Source organism: Ruditapes philippinarum, unplaced genomic scaffold, assembly GCF_026571515.1.
Source record: "Ruditapes philippinarum isolate M1 unplaced genomic scaffold, ASM2657151v2 ctg166_1_1_1_1, whole genome shotgun sequence".
In the NCBI taxonomy this organism is placed as follows: domain Eukaryota; kingdom Metazoa; phylum Mollusca; class Bivalvia; order Venerida; family Veneridae; genus Ruditapes; species Ruditapes philippinarum.
The window spans coordinates 104755-119869 of record NW_026855289.1 but is presented as its reverse complement, the minus strand read 5'-3'; the positions used below and the strand labels follow the sequence as shown (position 1 = coordinate 119869).

Genomic DNA, 15115 nt, shown 5'->3' with positions numbered 1-15115 from the left:
AGGACCAGGGAAATACGACAGCTCTGTACAGTGGCACAAAGGTATGGTGTCACAGAGGTGACATGTTTGTATTGTGATCATTTAATCTTTGATCCACAAAGCAGGACAAATCCATCACACAAATTCTGCAGATTATGGTGGTATTTTGACATTGAAATAACTTAAAGCATGAGGCGGTTCCTATTTCAAAATAAAACAAGTCAATCACAGTGGGGTAAAGGGCATTGTCACACTACTTCAAAACAAAAATCAATCTAGTATTTAAAGATTTTAATAACATGTTAAAGGATATTTATACATAATATGCAGTTCCGGAAGTGAGTTTACACAACAGGAAGTGCTTTAACAAACTTACAATATTAATTCCAAATAAAAAAAATAGTCTTTAAACTCTGGCAGTTTAACATATAAACAAAAATAGATATCATCTTTCATCAATTTTGTCCATTCTTTGGCCACTTCCATAGAACATACAACAATACTAATCAAGCATGGCCAAAAATATTCCTCGAACTTATACAAGCTTTCATACTTCCGGGTAGAGAGTATATTGAGTAAGGAAAAGAGGAAATGAGTGAAATTGTCAGCGTTTTTAGGCAACAATACTAATTAAGCATGGCCAAAAACATTCCTCGTACTTATACAAGCTTTCATACTTCCGTGTAGAATATATTGAGTAAGGAAATGAGTGAAATTGTTAGCGTATTTAGGCAGCAAGGGCAAGGTCAAATGCTCTGGAACTTTTCTGTTCTCCAAGGCAGCAAACTGGAACAAGAGGATGGTCTGTATCTTTCAGGTAATTCTGGAAATTGAAAAACAAATAGTGTCATTCTTAGTGAAACTGTAGAATAAGAACATTCGTGCCTAAAACTTCGTACATGTATATTTATATGGCAGTTAATGAATTCAGATCAGAGACGAAAGCAGAAACAACTTGTATACGTTTAAGCTTATTATTATAATCACTCACATGAAAAGACAAACAATTGCTTTTGAAATATTTATTTTGAGACAGCTGATTTTAACAATATTTTAACTTCTTTCTTTCTATTTTTTGCTCTTTTTTTACTTTTTGTATTCTTTGGGTTTTTATTCTTTTTGATTTTAACATTGTCAATAACAAAAATAAAAATTGTCCATTCGATTATAAGGAGTGAGTATTTTTAGTAACACTAACATTATCAATTACCTCTAATAACTCAATTGTTGTTAGTCTTACTCTCATTTTATTGCAAAACGGTTTTACAATAATTTTACCTAAATATTTATTGAATACATGTACACTTATTTTGAGAATCGTTCGTATTTTGAAAAAAAAGAAATCTTACGTGTGCATATGTCATGGCGTTCCTTTTCTCCATTGTTGACGTTTTAAGTCCAATCCAAACAAAAACTGATTCCTTCGTATCCAGAATAAATACATCCTATGAAAAAGAATGACATTTGATTTTTTCTCAACGTTTTAAAACTTTGCATGAAATAATAAAAGCACACATACGATCGAAATACTTGTATATATTTCATAAATTGCTATTATCTTATTCTATTTTAACGTGAACACGGTCACGTCGTCGGTCACGTCGTCGTGACTTTGAATATATAATTCCGTTTTAAATATTTTTATTGATACTTATCCAATTTTTGTTATTTCTTTCCTATGAGAATAAAGTATAAAATACATGTTTTACGTTACATTTAAAATCAAAATGGCATTTTTATCGGCCTATGTCAAAAGACTACCTGGCATCTAAGCAAGTATACAATACTGTTTTGCCTTAACCCTGCTGTGAACTGTACTAAATTGCCCTGCTTTGAATTTGAAGCAGTCAACACTATTAAGCCATATTGAATTAACCAGATCACAGTTCAGCCACGGCATGTTCCTTGGCAGGCTGTCAAGCAGTTTACCAGTACTAGTTGCATTCACTTTCGCAAGGAACTGATATTACTTCTGTTCATGCCAGAGTAGAGGTACAGTGATTGTATGATTGTAAAAAGCATGATTCACTGTCCATTCCTCTACCAATTAAACTAACCGTGCGTTTACTGGGCGGTTGTGTAGGTTGGCCTGTATTTATACTAGTGGCAAAGGCTAATTGGCTAGTTATCCGAACCTACAATCTAATTCTACGAATAAGGCATCCGTGGTTAAGTGATTAAGGTCGCTGACTTCAAACAACTTGCCTCTCACCACTATGGGTTCGAATCTCGCCAGGGACTTTAATTCTTTCATGTGAGAAAGCTATCCGGCTACCTTACAGAACGTCAGTGGTTCTATTCAGGTGCCTGTTTGTGCCTGAAATAATGCACGGAGGGGCACCTGAAGGATTCCTACACCAGTAAGGCTGGAAAGTCGCCACATGAACTTTATTGTGTTGGTGTGACGTTAAACCTAACTAAAAAGAATTCTATAAAATGATCAACATACATTGCTGTCAAAATCTTTCTTTTCAATTTTTCCACTTTTTTCTTTGGTCATTTTCATTTTTCCGGAAGCGTCTGACAATCTGTTAAATAAAAAAGAACAATCATTGGATCACAATTCTGTACTTTAACAAGAGCTGCCACCAGTAATTCTCAGTAGACATCATTACCAGCGGACAGATTTAAGTACGATCACCTAACTCCTCACAGTGATTACCTCCCTTGGCAGATTGTACTGATAAGGGGAGATCACTGCGTAGGAGATTGAAAGTTAGCAGGAAAATGTACATTTTTTCTTATTTATAGCCGAATTTTGTCAACACTATCAAAGACCTATCGAAGTTTAATGTATTCTGTTCAATGAACGTATTATCATAATGTACCTGACGAGCTTTATAAAATCGGCAATAGTTATTCCAGCTTTATAAAATCGGACAATAGTGAGTTACTAGTCCACCTATAAATTATTCAATGCTATCAGTTTATAGCCTGCGTTAAAATCAATATATTCTGCGGTAAATTATCATGTTTCCTGAATTTATACGATTTGTAGATGAAATACACAAAAACGCTGCGCTCTTTTACCTGTAAAGCTCTGTGGTTTTATCGGCAGGCCCGGATTCCTCCTCCAGATCACCCTTATCTTCAGTCAAAGCATCATAAAACTCGTTCTAAAAATAGTAACGTATAACACATTTTAAGTTGTTTTTATGTGATATAACAGAGTTTTAAAAGAAAGGAGAAATTTCAAACCATTCCAGTACAATATCTTTAAGTTAATCAAGTGATTTTCCAAAAAGTTATATATGGTCATATAATTATAAGTTGTGCACAACTGCAACGTCAGTGCGTCACAGAATAACGTGGTCTGAAGTAAACTGAACGCTTTGAACAGCAAGTTGGGGGAGGGGGGGGCAATAAGTCTATGTTCCATTCGAGGGGGGGGGGAGGAAAATGTAATGGCAGACTGCAACAAGTATTGTTTTGATAGGTATACTTACATCAAGGTCATTAGGGTCTTCATCCAATGTTTCCGTTTTACATTTGCCGCCTCGTTCGTCTTTTAATGCTAACAGGTACTGCATTGCCTAAAATATAAAACTTAGGTTGAATGTAAGTTTTCTTAACCAATCACATCCGTGCTTTTAAGTATAATTAAGTTTAGTATTTTTAAAAAAAATGCCTATACACATATATTCGTGATAAAATTACAAAGTACTACTTTCTATTGAATGCAGATCAAATATGGTCAGCAATTTTGTGCATATCTGAGAGTAATTTGGAAATAATAAATATATTTTAAGGTTATAGCGATGCTAAAAGTAGCATCGTCTTACCGTCTTAGATGCCAACGTTATTTTCAGCAATATTTAATAGTACATGTATGAATACATCTCAAAATATTTTGGCAATGTTAAATACATCTCATGATTGTTTAGCAATGGACACTTTTAAAATTAGCTCAGTATTTCTAGCAATTAAAGTGCAAGTATTTCAGTTCTACATCTATTTAGCAACGTTGATTGATTTAACAATGCTGAGCGTGCATCAAAATTACTTACCTTATGTTTTTCGTCTTTATTTGCCCCTGACCCATTCCACTGATAGAGTTTCAAGCCAAGGTCCAGTATATATACATCTGTGTTGTCCAAATTACCCTTGTTCCTCTCTATCTGAGATACTTTCACACCATAGCGGTCACCATGGAAATGAAGAAGGCGGGGTTCATACTCTGTTGGTTTTACTTGCCTAAATCCACTGTCTGCGCCACCCTTCAAGATCCTAATTAAACAATTGCAAAAAACAGCTACAACTCAGTTTAGTGCAGTACGTGTACAGTACAACGTTTCAACAATTATATATTAATGAAACCGAAAAGTTTTTGTTTCCATTGTGGACGTGAGGTTCTGAACGTTTTTTGTTATTGGTTTAAACATTTTATTTGCTGAATGTTAAAGGTTGGAGCAAATTTTAACAACTCCAGAGATCGCTTAATTACTGGTGTCTTCTGAGGAAATATGGTGTTGACCAAACACACCAAAGTGTGGGTCGTACCCACCATTCCTGGGTGGAGAGGTATACACGTTAACCATCGCCATTTTGATGGTTTAGCCTTACCATAGAAAAAAAATCACATTGGTATGTGATGTCATTTGCATTGATGTTTTGTTTATTTATTTTATGAAAGTAAAACAAAGTTCTTAAGTGTTTGAAAATAAGAATAAATTTTTGAGTTAATAAAGGTGACCAAGGTCATCAAAAGTGTTAAAATAATGGTAAAGTTTAACTGACCAATGAGTAAATAAGACAGACTCACGTGATAGTTTTGAAGTAACTTCGGAACAGCTCGGACTCATGGTTCTGGACTTCACGGTGTTGTATTGGGACATCGTCAAGGTATGTGTCGAGTTCGACGGTCTTGTAAGCTGCGGTACCGTATTCGTCCTGGGTACTGTATTGTCCGATCCAGAAATGGACGTCGTATAGAAGTACTTCTGTACCCTCCTCTTTGTATGTCTGAAGATGAATATGAAATGATAAAATCATAATTTTATATGTGATATGCAACATAGTGAATAATTTTGAACTTTAAATCATAACGATGTCAGGCGGACAATTGTGTTGCCTTGGTTGATATAGTAAAGAAATACTTCTCAGTATAATGTATAATTGTGCTACACTCTTAAATTGTTTAAGTTTTTGACAGTTTTATTAATATATTTTTATTAAAGGCACAGCAAGCCTCAGACATGTATTATCTTCTTTAGAGAGATCAAACTTTATACTTTTTTAATAATGGGTTTACAGCACTTTAAATTGTTAACACTTAAAGTAAGTAGCTTTAAATGTGAATAATTTAAGTAAAGAAAGTAACATTAAATGTGAATAATTAAAGAAAAGAAAGTAGCACTAAATGTGAATAACGTGTCTTAAAAGTAACAAAATTTTAAACTAAATAGTATTTAGGCTTCCGTACAAAATAATAAATCACTAAAACTGCACTAAATGTCAAAATGTAAAAAAAGCCAAAGATTGTTCAGCTATAAGTACCATAAGTGGCTTTTGAGAAACTAGAAAAGGGCCCTAAAAATAATTGGGGCTGAATTTATTTTTTCGTTTCTAACAAACATAGTAACTTACGTTGAGTACAATATACGAGTCCCCGTCATAGAATTTTCCATAGTCCTCTTTCGGCCATGATGTGACCTTGAATTTCTGAAGAAGAAAAAAAAGTGAAATTTATGAATGTTCCTTTTTTCAAAATTTCTTTGATTTATTGTACAAGTTTCTATTTCAATGTGTAATTTATGGTAACAAATTCCCATAAAATACAAACCGCTTCTGAAGTGACGTTTGAATTTATTGCGTCAAGATAAATAGAAAGAAAACAATTTCTACAGCAAAGATATAACAATCTTCAAAAGTGAGTTTGATTTCGATCAGCTTCGTCAGTTTACGTACAGGCAATATTATTATATTTTCCCTGATTTGACACGGACGCAAAAACGGCTCATAACTATTTTTTTTCTAAAATACGAGAAGCGAAAGTAGTGTACATGTTCAGAAAGAAAATAAATCATGTCCCTAAGAAAAACTGTTGGCTTACAAATACTACCTACCACAATTCTCCAGATCTGAAGCCCACATTTTTGTCCCACATTTTTCCAGGCAGGCTCGGTTTGAGCTGATTCCTCTGTAAAATAATAATAAAACGTAATCTAGATGGACTGACTGCTTGAAAATACCCACCCCTCTTAATCATTGTTGCCGCTGATCGAATCTGTACTGGACCATTTAAGTTATTTCCTTTACATGTATATGTACCAGAGTCACAATAGCTTCTGACTGCTGGCGGCAACCGAATATACCTATGCAACCAGTATAGACCAATACCAGCTGGCACGTATATGCCGTCTGCACTGCTCGCTATTCAGTCAGGCCATACACAAAATGATCAATGGTTTTGGACAACTTCATTTAAGATATTTAGCGAGGTTTAGTGTTTAAGACGATTTTTATAATGTACTTTATCAGGTACATTTATCATCTATACAAAATATTTATTATTAAGTTTATATCAGGTGGGAAAAAGTTGTTAAATTTCGTCAACTTCCGCGTTTAAGAGAGGGTGGGGGTCGCTTTGTGCACCCCATGCTATCACGCTACCAATTGAACATATTAAAAGTTGTACGTACAAATTAAAAATGGTTCTAAGATCTCTACAAGACACGGAAATTATCGAATAGTGTCTAAATTTCACGATGTTTTCACAAAATGTGTATTATCATAAGTGACATGATTATCATACACGCATTTAAGTACTTCCCTGTCATGGTTATAATTATAATGCTTAATAAGATTCAGTTGCAGATATATAATTTTATAGGCTTACTGGAAAATATTTATTTTCAAGACAGTATTTAAAGAATCTTTATGAAAGTTTTTCCAAATATTTTTGTTACAGGTTTACACCAGAAATTAGCAAAATAGATAAATTTATTGACCATTGAATTAAAAGGACACTAGCATTTGTCGGTTTTTATTTCGACTGACATTGTAAACAGTGAATATATGACCCATGCGAACTAGGGTACAACTAATGTGATTATGAAATCATCGGCCAGTTGTGATTTATTTATTTATTTTTACCCAACCCACACTGTAAAAAGACGTTAATAATTCATGACCAATCACCAGTAAAACATGTTCTTGAAAATCAGTATCTTTATATAATCAGTATTCATACAATATAGCATGAAACTATAAACAGAAATTTTCCCCAACTACCCATATAAAATTTACAAAATATCATTCTTTTGTATAGTAAACGTGTTTTATTACCTTTGAAATAGCTGGACAGCATATTAAGCTATATCAAACTCATAAAAAAACTTCATAGGCCAATAAAGATTGTCAAGACATGTCTGCTTCCGTAAATACAAAGTTAGTTGAAAATGTAACTTACTTTTGACCTGTCGTTCAGTGTCCGACCCGAACAGTGCCAGGTTCGAATCTTTCCAGTCATATTTCTTTTGTTTTCTTAGAGCTGCAGAAAAATAGTAATAAATAAACGTTTAATACATGTACGACGAATTTGATTTTCAATATAAATTTTACTTCTTAATTTGTTTATGTCATCTCTAAATGTTCTTAAACAAAATAAGTTTGGGCTGTATCACTATAGAAGTACATTTTTAACGAGTCTTCTACCATACCTGACTAAAAAGTTTCTTGTCTAGAACCAACATTTTGTTTTCCTCACGCTTTATCAACGGGCATATCTTCGGCCTATTCCGCCATATTACGGTATAATCGAGAGACTTGTTGGGGGAAGGGGGCGGAGGGGTCGGTCTTACACATTTTTTAAGTAGTGCAACACTTAATTAGACCTTTCTGACTTTGTCTTTGTTAACTGTTTTCACTTCATGTATTTATTTATTCACGGTGTGTTTTGATATAAAATTAAATACGGATGTGACAAAAACTATTTGGAAAAAGCACGTCATGTGCCATACTTTTCATGGACTTAAATACAAGTCATTGTTATTCAAAAGAATTGAAATTTTATATATAATCTTTGACATTACATTTTCAAATAGCGGTAAATAGCTTCAAATACGCAAAATTAACAAAAAAAAAACAGACAAAGAAGTACTTATAAAGTTTTGAAGGAAATTTAAGAAGCGACTTTGTTTGCATTTGAAATTAAAGTTATTTAGACAAAAAATATTCCCTTTTCTACTTCCTCAATATACATACTTTATAATATGATATATACCCTTGAAATAAATAACTAACTTTAATAGGATATTTCCTTAGTACGGTACTGATTTGTGCCCTGACGATTTTTTTTGCTCTACAGGGCCAACATTTTTTCGTACTTTCGCTGCGCTGGACAAAAATGCAAAAATTACGAAAATATGACGCAGTCAACATTTTGTCGTACTTTCGCTCCGAGAAGCGAAAAGGCGAACACACAATAATCAACCATCAAGCTTAGAGAATAAACATGACCGTCGACTAAGTACGGAATGCCGTTAGGGCCATCGCCTATGAATGTGTTGATCTAAAACGCGATAGTCGATAGTACGATGGTGAAAACGCGAAATCACGAAACTACGATGGTGAAAACGCGAAAGCACGATGATGAAAACGCGATAGTACGATGATGAAATCGCGACAGTACGATACTACGATGATGAAAGCGCGATAAACTATCGTGTTTTCACCATCGTACTGTCGCGTTTTCACCATCGTAGTTTCGTGATTTCGCGTTTTCATCATCGTACTGTCGAGTATCGCGTTTCAGATCAAACCATTCATAGGCGATGGCCCTAACGGCATTCCGGAATGCCGTTAGGGCCATCGCCTATGAATGTGTAAATCTGAAACGCGATAGTCGATAGTACGATGGTGAAAACACGAAATCCCGAAACTACGATGGTGAAAACGCGATAGTACGATGATGAAAACGCGATAGTACGATGATGAAATCACGACAGTACGATGGTGAAAACGCGATAGTACGATGATGAAAACACGACAGTACGATGATGAAAACGCGATAGTACGATGGTGAAAACGCGATAGTACGATGGTGAAAACGCGATAGTACGATGATGAAAACACGACAGTACGATGATGAAAACGCGAAATCACGAAATTACGATGGTGAAAACGCGACAGTACGATGGTGAAAACACGATAGTTTATCGCGCTTTCATCATCGTAGTATCGTACTGTCGCGTTTTCATCATCGTACTTTCGCGTTTTCATCATCGTGCTTTCGCATTTTCACCATCGTAGTTTCGTGATTTCGCGTTTTCACCATCGTACTATCGACTATCGCGTTTCAGATCAACACATTCATAGGCAATGGCCCTAACGGCATTCCGTAACTAAGTACTACGAGTGATTCAAAGAAAAATATGAAACCAATTGTAAAGATCAACAAGGAAGTGCGGCATTCAGTGAACACATCTAATGACAAAATAAAACAAGAGCAGAAATTAACAAAAAGGAATATAACTTTCAAGTCACCTTAGCGCAACAACTGATTAACTCCTATTAAATTTAGAAGAACTTATTCCGTTACTGCACTAAGGTGACGATATGTTATAGTTATGAGTCTTAGAAAATGGGCAAACATTTTGTAAGCTCACAAAGGGTTATTTTTTTTATTATTATTTAAAATCCATGTCAAGAGTTATGGGCCTTGGACAGTGACCTTCAATTATGATCCTGAAGACATGTATGAGGTTTCAAATGGGTACCTTCAGTAGCATTGAAGATTAATGTTGAATATGTCTTGCATGTGCCCTCCAATATTGGTACAAAAGTCATAATATGTTAAATGCAAAACTTTAACCAAAATTTTTCAAAAAAAGTAATACATGCCGGAGTTATGAATCTTGGAAAGTCACCTCCAATTATGATTTCAAATACATGAAACGATTTTCTTGGCTGACGAGATAATAAAATCGTAAAAACGTTGCACGTGAATTTTAAGCGGACGCAAACGACGACACACAGTTGAGAAGGGAAGGACAACTATCTTTGAATAGTCGAGCTAAAAAGGAAGTTTCAGAGACATACTCTATCTAAATGGCACGATTTTTTTCATTTATATCGCAAGAGTCTTGACCTATCAAATACAGTAATCAAATATTTTATTTCAAAACAAGAATACAGCAGCCTGTAAAACATTGGAGTCCTAATTTCGATATACATGTATTTACTATGAAAACCCTACTGTCAAGTTTCAATATAAAACTGTTTTCAATACGAAGATTATAACATTCCATTTTTTGTTGTTCTTAAACGTGACCGTGACACAATTCTATTTATTGAACAGTTATTTCACCTGACCTCGACAGGAAATTAACAAACTACAATAAAATGAGCTGCGTCACGACAAAACCAACATAACGCGTTTGCGACCAGCATGGATCCAGACCAGCCAGCGCATCTGCGCAGTCTGATCAGGACTCATGCTGTTCGCTTACAAACCCTATAACAAATAGAGAAACTGACAGCGAACGCAGGCTGGTCTGGATCCATGCTGGTTACAAACCCATTATGTTGGTTTTGTCGTGACGCGGCTCAAATAAATATGATAGCCCGATAACGTGAGAGTAAATCAATAAGTCACGTGATTAACAGCTTTGGATAATCGATAAGGTATTTCAAATACCATAGATTCTTGCAAAATTCCAAATTCTTTCATACTAAATATATATAACATAAATTTCAAAGTTTGAACAAACGGTACGTGACTTTAAACATATAAATTGAACAGTTAAAAATTTGAAATACAATAGATTCTTAAATGATAATTAATAAAATAAATAATTACCCATTTTTACTTTTCCTTATTCTTCTTCAGATGACTTCCTCCTTAAAAAAATCAGAACATGTAATTTTATTGTATTTCAAAATGGTCTGGTTCACATGACATTCCACGAATGTAATTCAGCCGGATTCGAGGAAAGCGCTGCTAATAAGGAACGCACAGGCTATCATATCAGATTATATCACGTGACCAGCGATTCCTATTTAAATTAAACACGGAAGTTTCCAAAATTAAGTAAAGGAGATAAAAAGGATATTATATGTTTTTCTTCTTCACTTTTGTACTGTTCATAAGTGTCCATGGCGTGTTTTAAAGTTCTGGGTACATTTATAGCATGATTATTGCAAAAAAATGTAATAAAGGTAACGCGGATTTTATGATAAAGGACTTATGCTAGAAAAGGTGCACATTGCACCAAACTGTAATAAATTGAACGCGGTTTTGGGGATGAAAGTAGCCAATTGTGATCAACGTTCAAACTGTTTTTCACAAAACTGTAATAACTCATCGACACGAGTTTAATTTCTATTGCAAACTGTAGCAACCTAGTTTTACCTACATGTACATTACTCATTGGTGCTTCCTTTGTCGACTTCCGGTATTTTAGTTTCTCGCGTAGGTTGACACATACGTCAATTTATGCGTTGTCATAAACAGAAGAAAAAGCTTCATCTTTATTATGCTCCAGTTAACCCAGATATTCATACATGTATGATAACAGATAAAAAGTAGTTCTCTATCGTTAAGTCAACATTACTGTTAACATTTCACTAACGTTCTCTGATAAAAAGAAACGAAAACATTTAGAAATCAAAGGGCTGCAGCTCTAAGGTATTTTCTGATTTTTGCAATCTAAATCATACTGACTATCTGTATGTACTTTCCTGTATAAGTTTATTTTTATATACTATAATTCATCTTACGCAGCGACAGCGTTTTGATTTTCTTCTATAACAGTTTGAGATTGATACATATGGAATTTTGCATGAAAAAAAAAATAGAATTGCCTCGACTAGGATTTGAACCATAGGCCTCTCACACCCTCAACAAGACCGCTTACCTCTGCACCATGGCGAAGTAATACATATGTACCTTGAATTAAAACGAATACATTATGATATTCTAAATTGAGAATTTCCATTTCGTGTTTGTAATCCTTATTAATTTCGAGGTATTTTGTTCACGATAAACCTGTTGTTAACCACTGATGAAAATAATTTAGCGAAAATCTTCTCGCCAAAACAGTCCGGCATGTACAAAATAGAGGATATTGAATGAGTGTAAGTTCAATACTGAATTTATTGCACGAGTTGAATAAAATTATATTATGCGAGCCTCTGGCGAGCATAATATTATTTTATTCAACGAGTGCAATAAATTCAGTAATGAACTTACACGAATTTAATATTCTATTTATCACATACCCAAAATAAATACCGTTTAAAGTGAAATAAGAGTCATTTTTCATTGACGCGCCTATAGTATAACGCTAACATTTAGCGCGTCTTTACACTATGTTTGTATAACGCTAATGACGTCACGTCAAAATATATGCACGGCCGTGCAATACCATTTTTACGGAGCCGCAAAATCGGCACGGGTGTGTGATAAATGTATATATTACACTACTTGACAGTGTACTACGCTCTGGAGTATTCGGTAATCGACATAGCTTAAAATAGCATTTTCATTGATTAAAATGATATTCATGATAATCCGAAGCTTTACGGAAATAGCCGAACATTTTTCATTGGGTAAAAAAGATATTCATCCGCGAAATTTGTGATTGTAACCTGATATTTCTGTTGACTAATCTAAACTTTTAATGCACTGTAATTCGTTAAATGCCTACATTAAAAATTATTCTTTCTTTTAAATTGCTGGTTTTTAAGCAATTTTGAGTGAGAACTACTTTGCGTTGTTAGGACTGTGAGGAAATTTTGTGTTAGACCGTGGATGTTAGCTATGTATTTACTGATCTTACGATCAGAAAATACAAAAATACAAGGGTATATAGGAACATGAAACCCTATTTAAATATTTATAGGGTCGCGAAGGCCTACATAAAGACAATAAGGGCTATATAACGATATACAAGAGTACATGAAAGCAGACAATGTCACATAAATCCATAAAAGGCTATGAAACGATATAAAAGGCTATATAAAGATACACAAGCGTACAAGAATACAAAAATGATATATTGATACATTTAAGACTATGAAAAGATATAAAAGGCTATATAAAGATAATTATACAACATTAAGACAAAATGATATAATATATTATAAAGACCCTAAAGGCAATGAAAAGATATAAAAGGCTATAAAATATACTAGAGTGTTTGAAAACAAAAATGATTTATATGCATTAAAGGCTATGAAAAGATATAAAAGGCTACGTAAAGATATACAATATACAATGATATAATTATGACAACATGAAATGATATTTAAATGCATCAAAGGCTATTAAAAGATACAAAAGGCTATATAAGATATACAAGGACATAATTATGAAAACATGAAATGTCATATAAAGACGTTGAATGCATAATAAAGGTATAAACAGGCTCTTTAAAGATATATTTTTATAAAATGACATACATAATGTCTATAAAAATACTACAAAATGCATTAAAGGCTATAGATAAGAAAATAAAAAGGCATTTTAAAAGCTAATTTTAATGGCAGGTATATTCTGTATGATGCACATAGATTTAAAAAGAGGGCTTACTGCTACTTGATACCAAGGCTGGTTTTTGTCTCTAGTACTCACTGGCGTTCGGCACATTTGTCTTAGTCATGTCATCATAGAACAATCTCCCCTTGATCCTCAAGAACAAAATGACTATCCAGCACCCGTTTACTATATCTTTTGTTCGTGATAATCAAGGGGAGATTATTTTTTGATAACTTGACCATTCTTGGCAAACGCCTTTACAAAAGACCGGTAGTTTAATTCGGACACCTGCGTCTGTCTACATTAATGTACAGAAGAGGGCATATGAAGTCACCCTGTATAAAGTCGCCATATGACCATAACAAAGGTCAAATAACATAAAAAGCCAAAACAAACCAATTAATAATTAAAGGATATTCAAGTAGCCATGAGTGAAATATGATAATTTTCATAGCACAAGATGAAAATGAATCCTGTATTTATAGAAAAAAAAACTAGAATTTTCGGTTTATTGTATACATTTTTCTCTTTTTTGACATCCCAGTTTGAAAGGTTTTCCCTTAAATTTTGTATATTGGCTGAATTAAGCAGAAAGTAGTCCGCCAAGACACCAGTGAAAATACAGAAAATATGATTCACTGCAGTGAAAATACGGAAAATGAAAATACGCATTTTATTTCATGAATATTTCTCAATATTTATTTTATAAGTATATAATAATAATTTTAACTTAGTATCTAGGTTAAGGTCTAATGAATACAATGTTGAAATTATCGAGCGTGAAGATTATTTTGCATATAAAATTCAAGCAGACTGAATCGTAAAACAATCGAGAAACATTATAATAAGTATGGCGTCATACAAATAATAAAAAACATAAAATGTAAATTATATGAAAATTAGTGAAACAATATACTCGTCTACAATACGTTTTTATTCTATATATACAGTAATGCATACATGTTGCATATGTAAAGGATGTTGAATTTATCACTGCATATTTATTCAAGTATAAATTTGTATACACTAAGCAATTTGCTATTTCCTTTTGATCCTGATTTTTATCTATTTTAAAGCTGAGGATATTTAGTCATAACCTTTAAAGGTCATTGCCTGTGATAAATAAACATGTATATACATGTATGAAAAAATGGAAAATTGATAAACATTTCAAAATTATAAAGTAATGTAAACCACTATTTTCAGGTAAACTGTGTATCGTAAACTAAATGAAAGTCCATGCATACATGAAAACGGCCAATTGTTTAGCATGCAAAAAATATTCAAGCTTGTATACTGGTTAAATGATCTCGTGACTGGTCAAATGTACTATAAACCTGATAAACAGAGAAACCAACAGAAATAAAATAGACAGAAAAAAAACATTCTAATGGACTTTTTTATAATAATTAAACGATTAACAACGAAAAAAAGTCACTCACCTGAAAATGCAGTAAATCGATCCGAAAAAATGATTTGTTCTTCAACAGTACTTAGCAGTTAACAGTAGCTTTGGAAGTAAAACAGTAAACAAGTACCACTTCGGACTAGTTCCTATCTGAAGTAAGCCTCAATAAATGTAATCAATGTGTGTGTAAGTCGTCAATATATAAGGTTTACAGTACTTTAAATACACTCATTGTCACGCATGTTGGT

General features: G+C 33.5%; 1 protein-coding gene across 1 annotated transcript; it reads right to left on the bottom strand.

Annotated features, from left to right (window-relative positions):
* Positions 1–255: 255 nt before the first annotated feature.
* On the bottom strand, positions 256–15115 carry LOC132742766 (gelsolin-like protein 2). Its single transcript, XM_060731238.1, has 12 exons — positions 14902–15115; positions 10781–10821; positions 7391–7471; positions 6045–6118; positions 5566–5640; positions 4742–4941; positions 3987–4206; positions 3426–3512; positions 3010–3095; positions 2429–2507; positions 1329–1424; positions 256–802 (listed from the first exon to the last, which is right to left on the bottom strand). The coding sequence occupies exons 2-12, from the start codon at positions 10782–10784 to the stop codon at positions 707–709; spliced, it is 1098 nt and encodes a 365-aa protein (XP_060587221.1). The 5' UTR covers positions 10785–10821; positions 14902–15115; the 3' UTR covers positions 256–706.

Coding starts and splice junctions, on each gene's coding strand:
- LOC132742766 (XM_060731238.1), bottom strand. Junction 3,513..3,986: donor ATAAAGACGAAAAACATAAG/GTAAGTAATTTT, acceptor TTTATATTTTAG/GCAATGCAGTACCTGTTAGC. Junction 803..1,328: donor ACGCCATGACATATGCACAC/GTAAGATTTCTT, acceptor TTCAATTTCCAG/AATTACCTGAAAGATACAGA.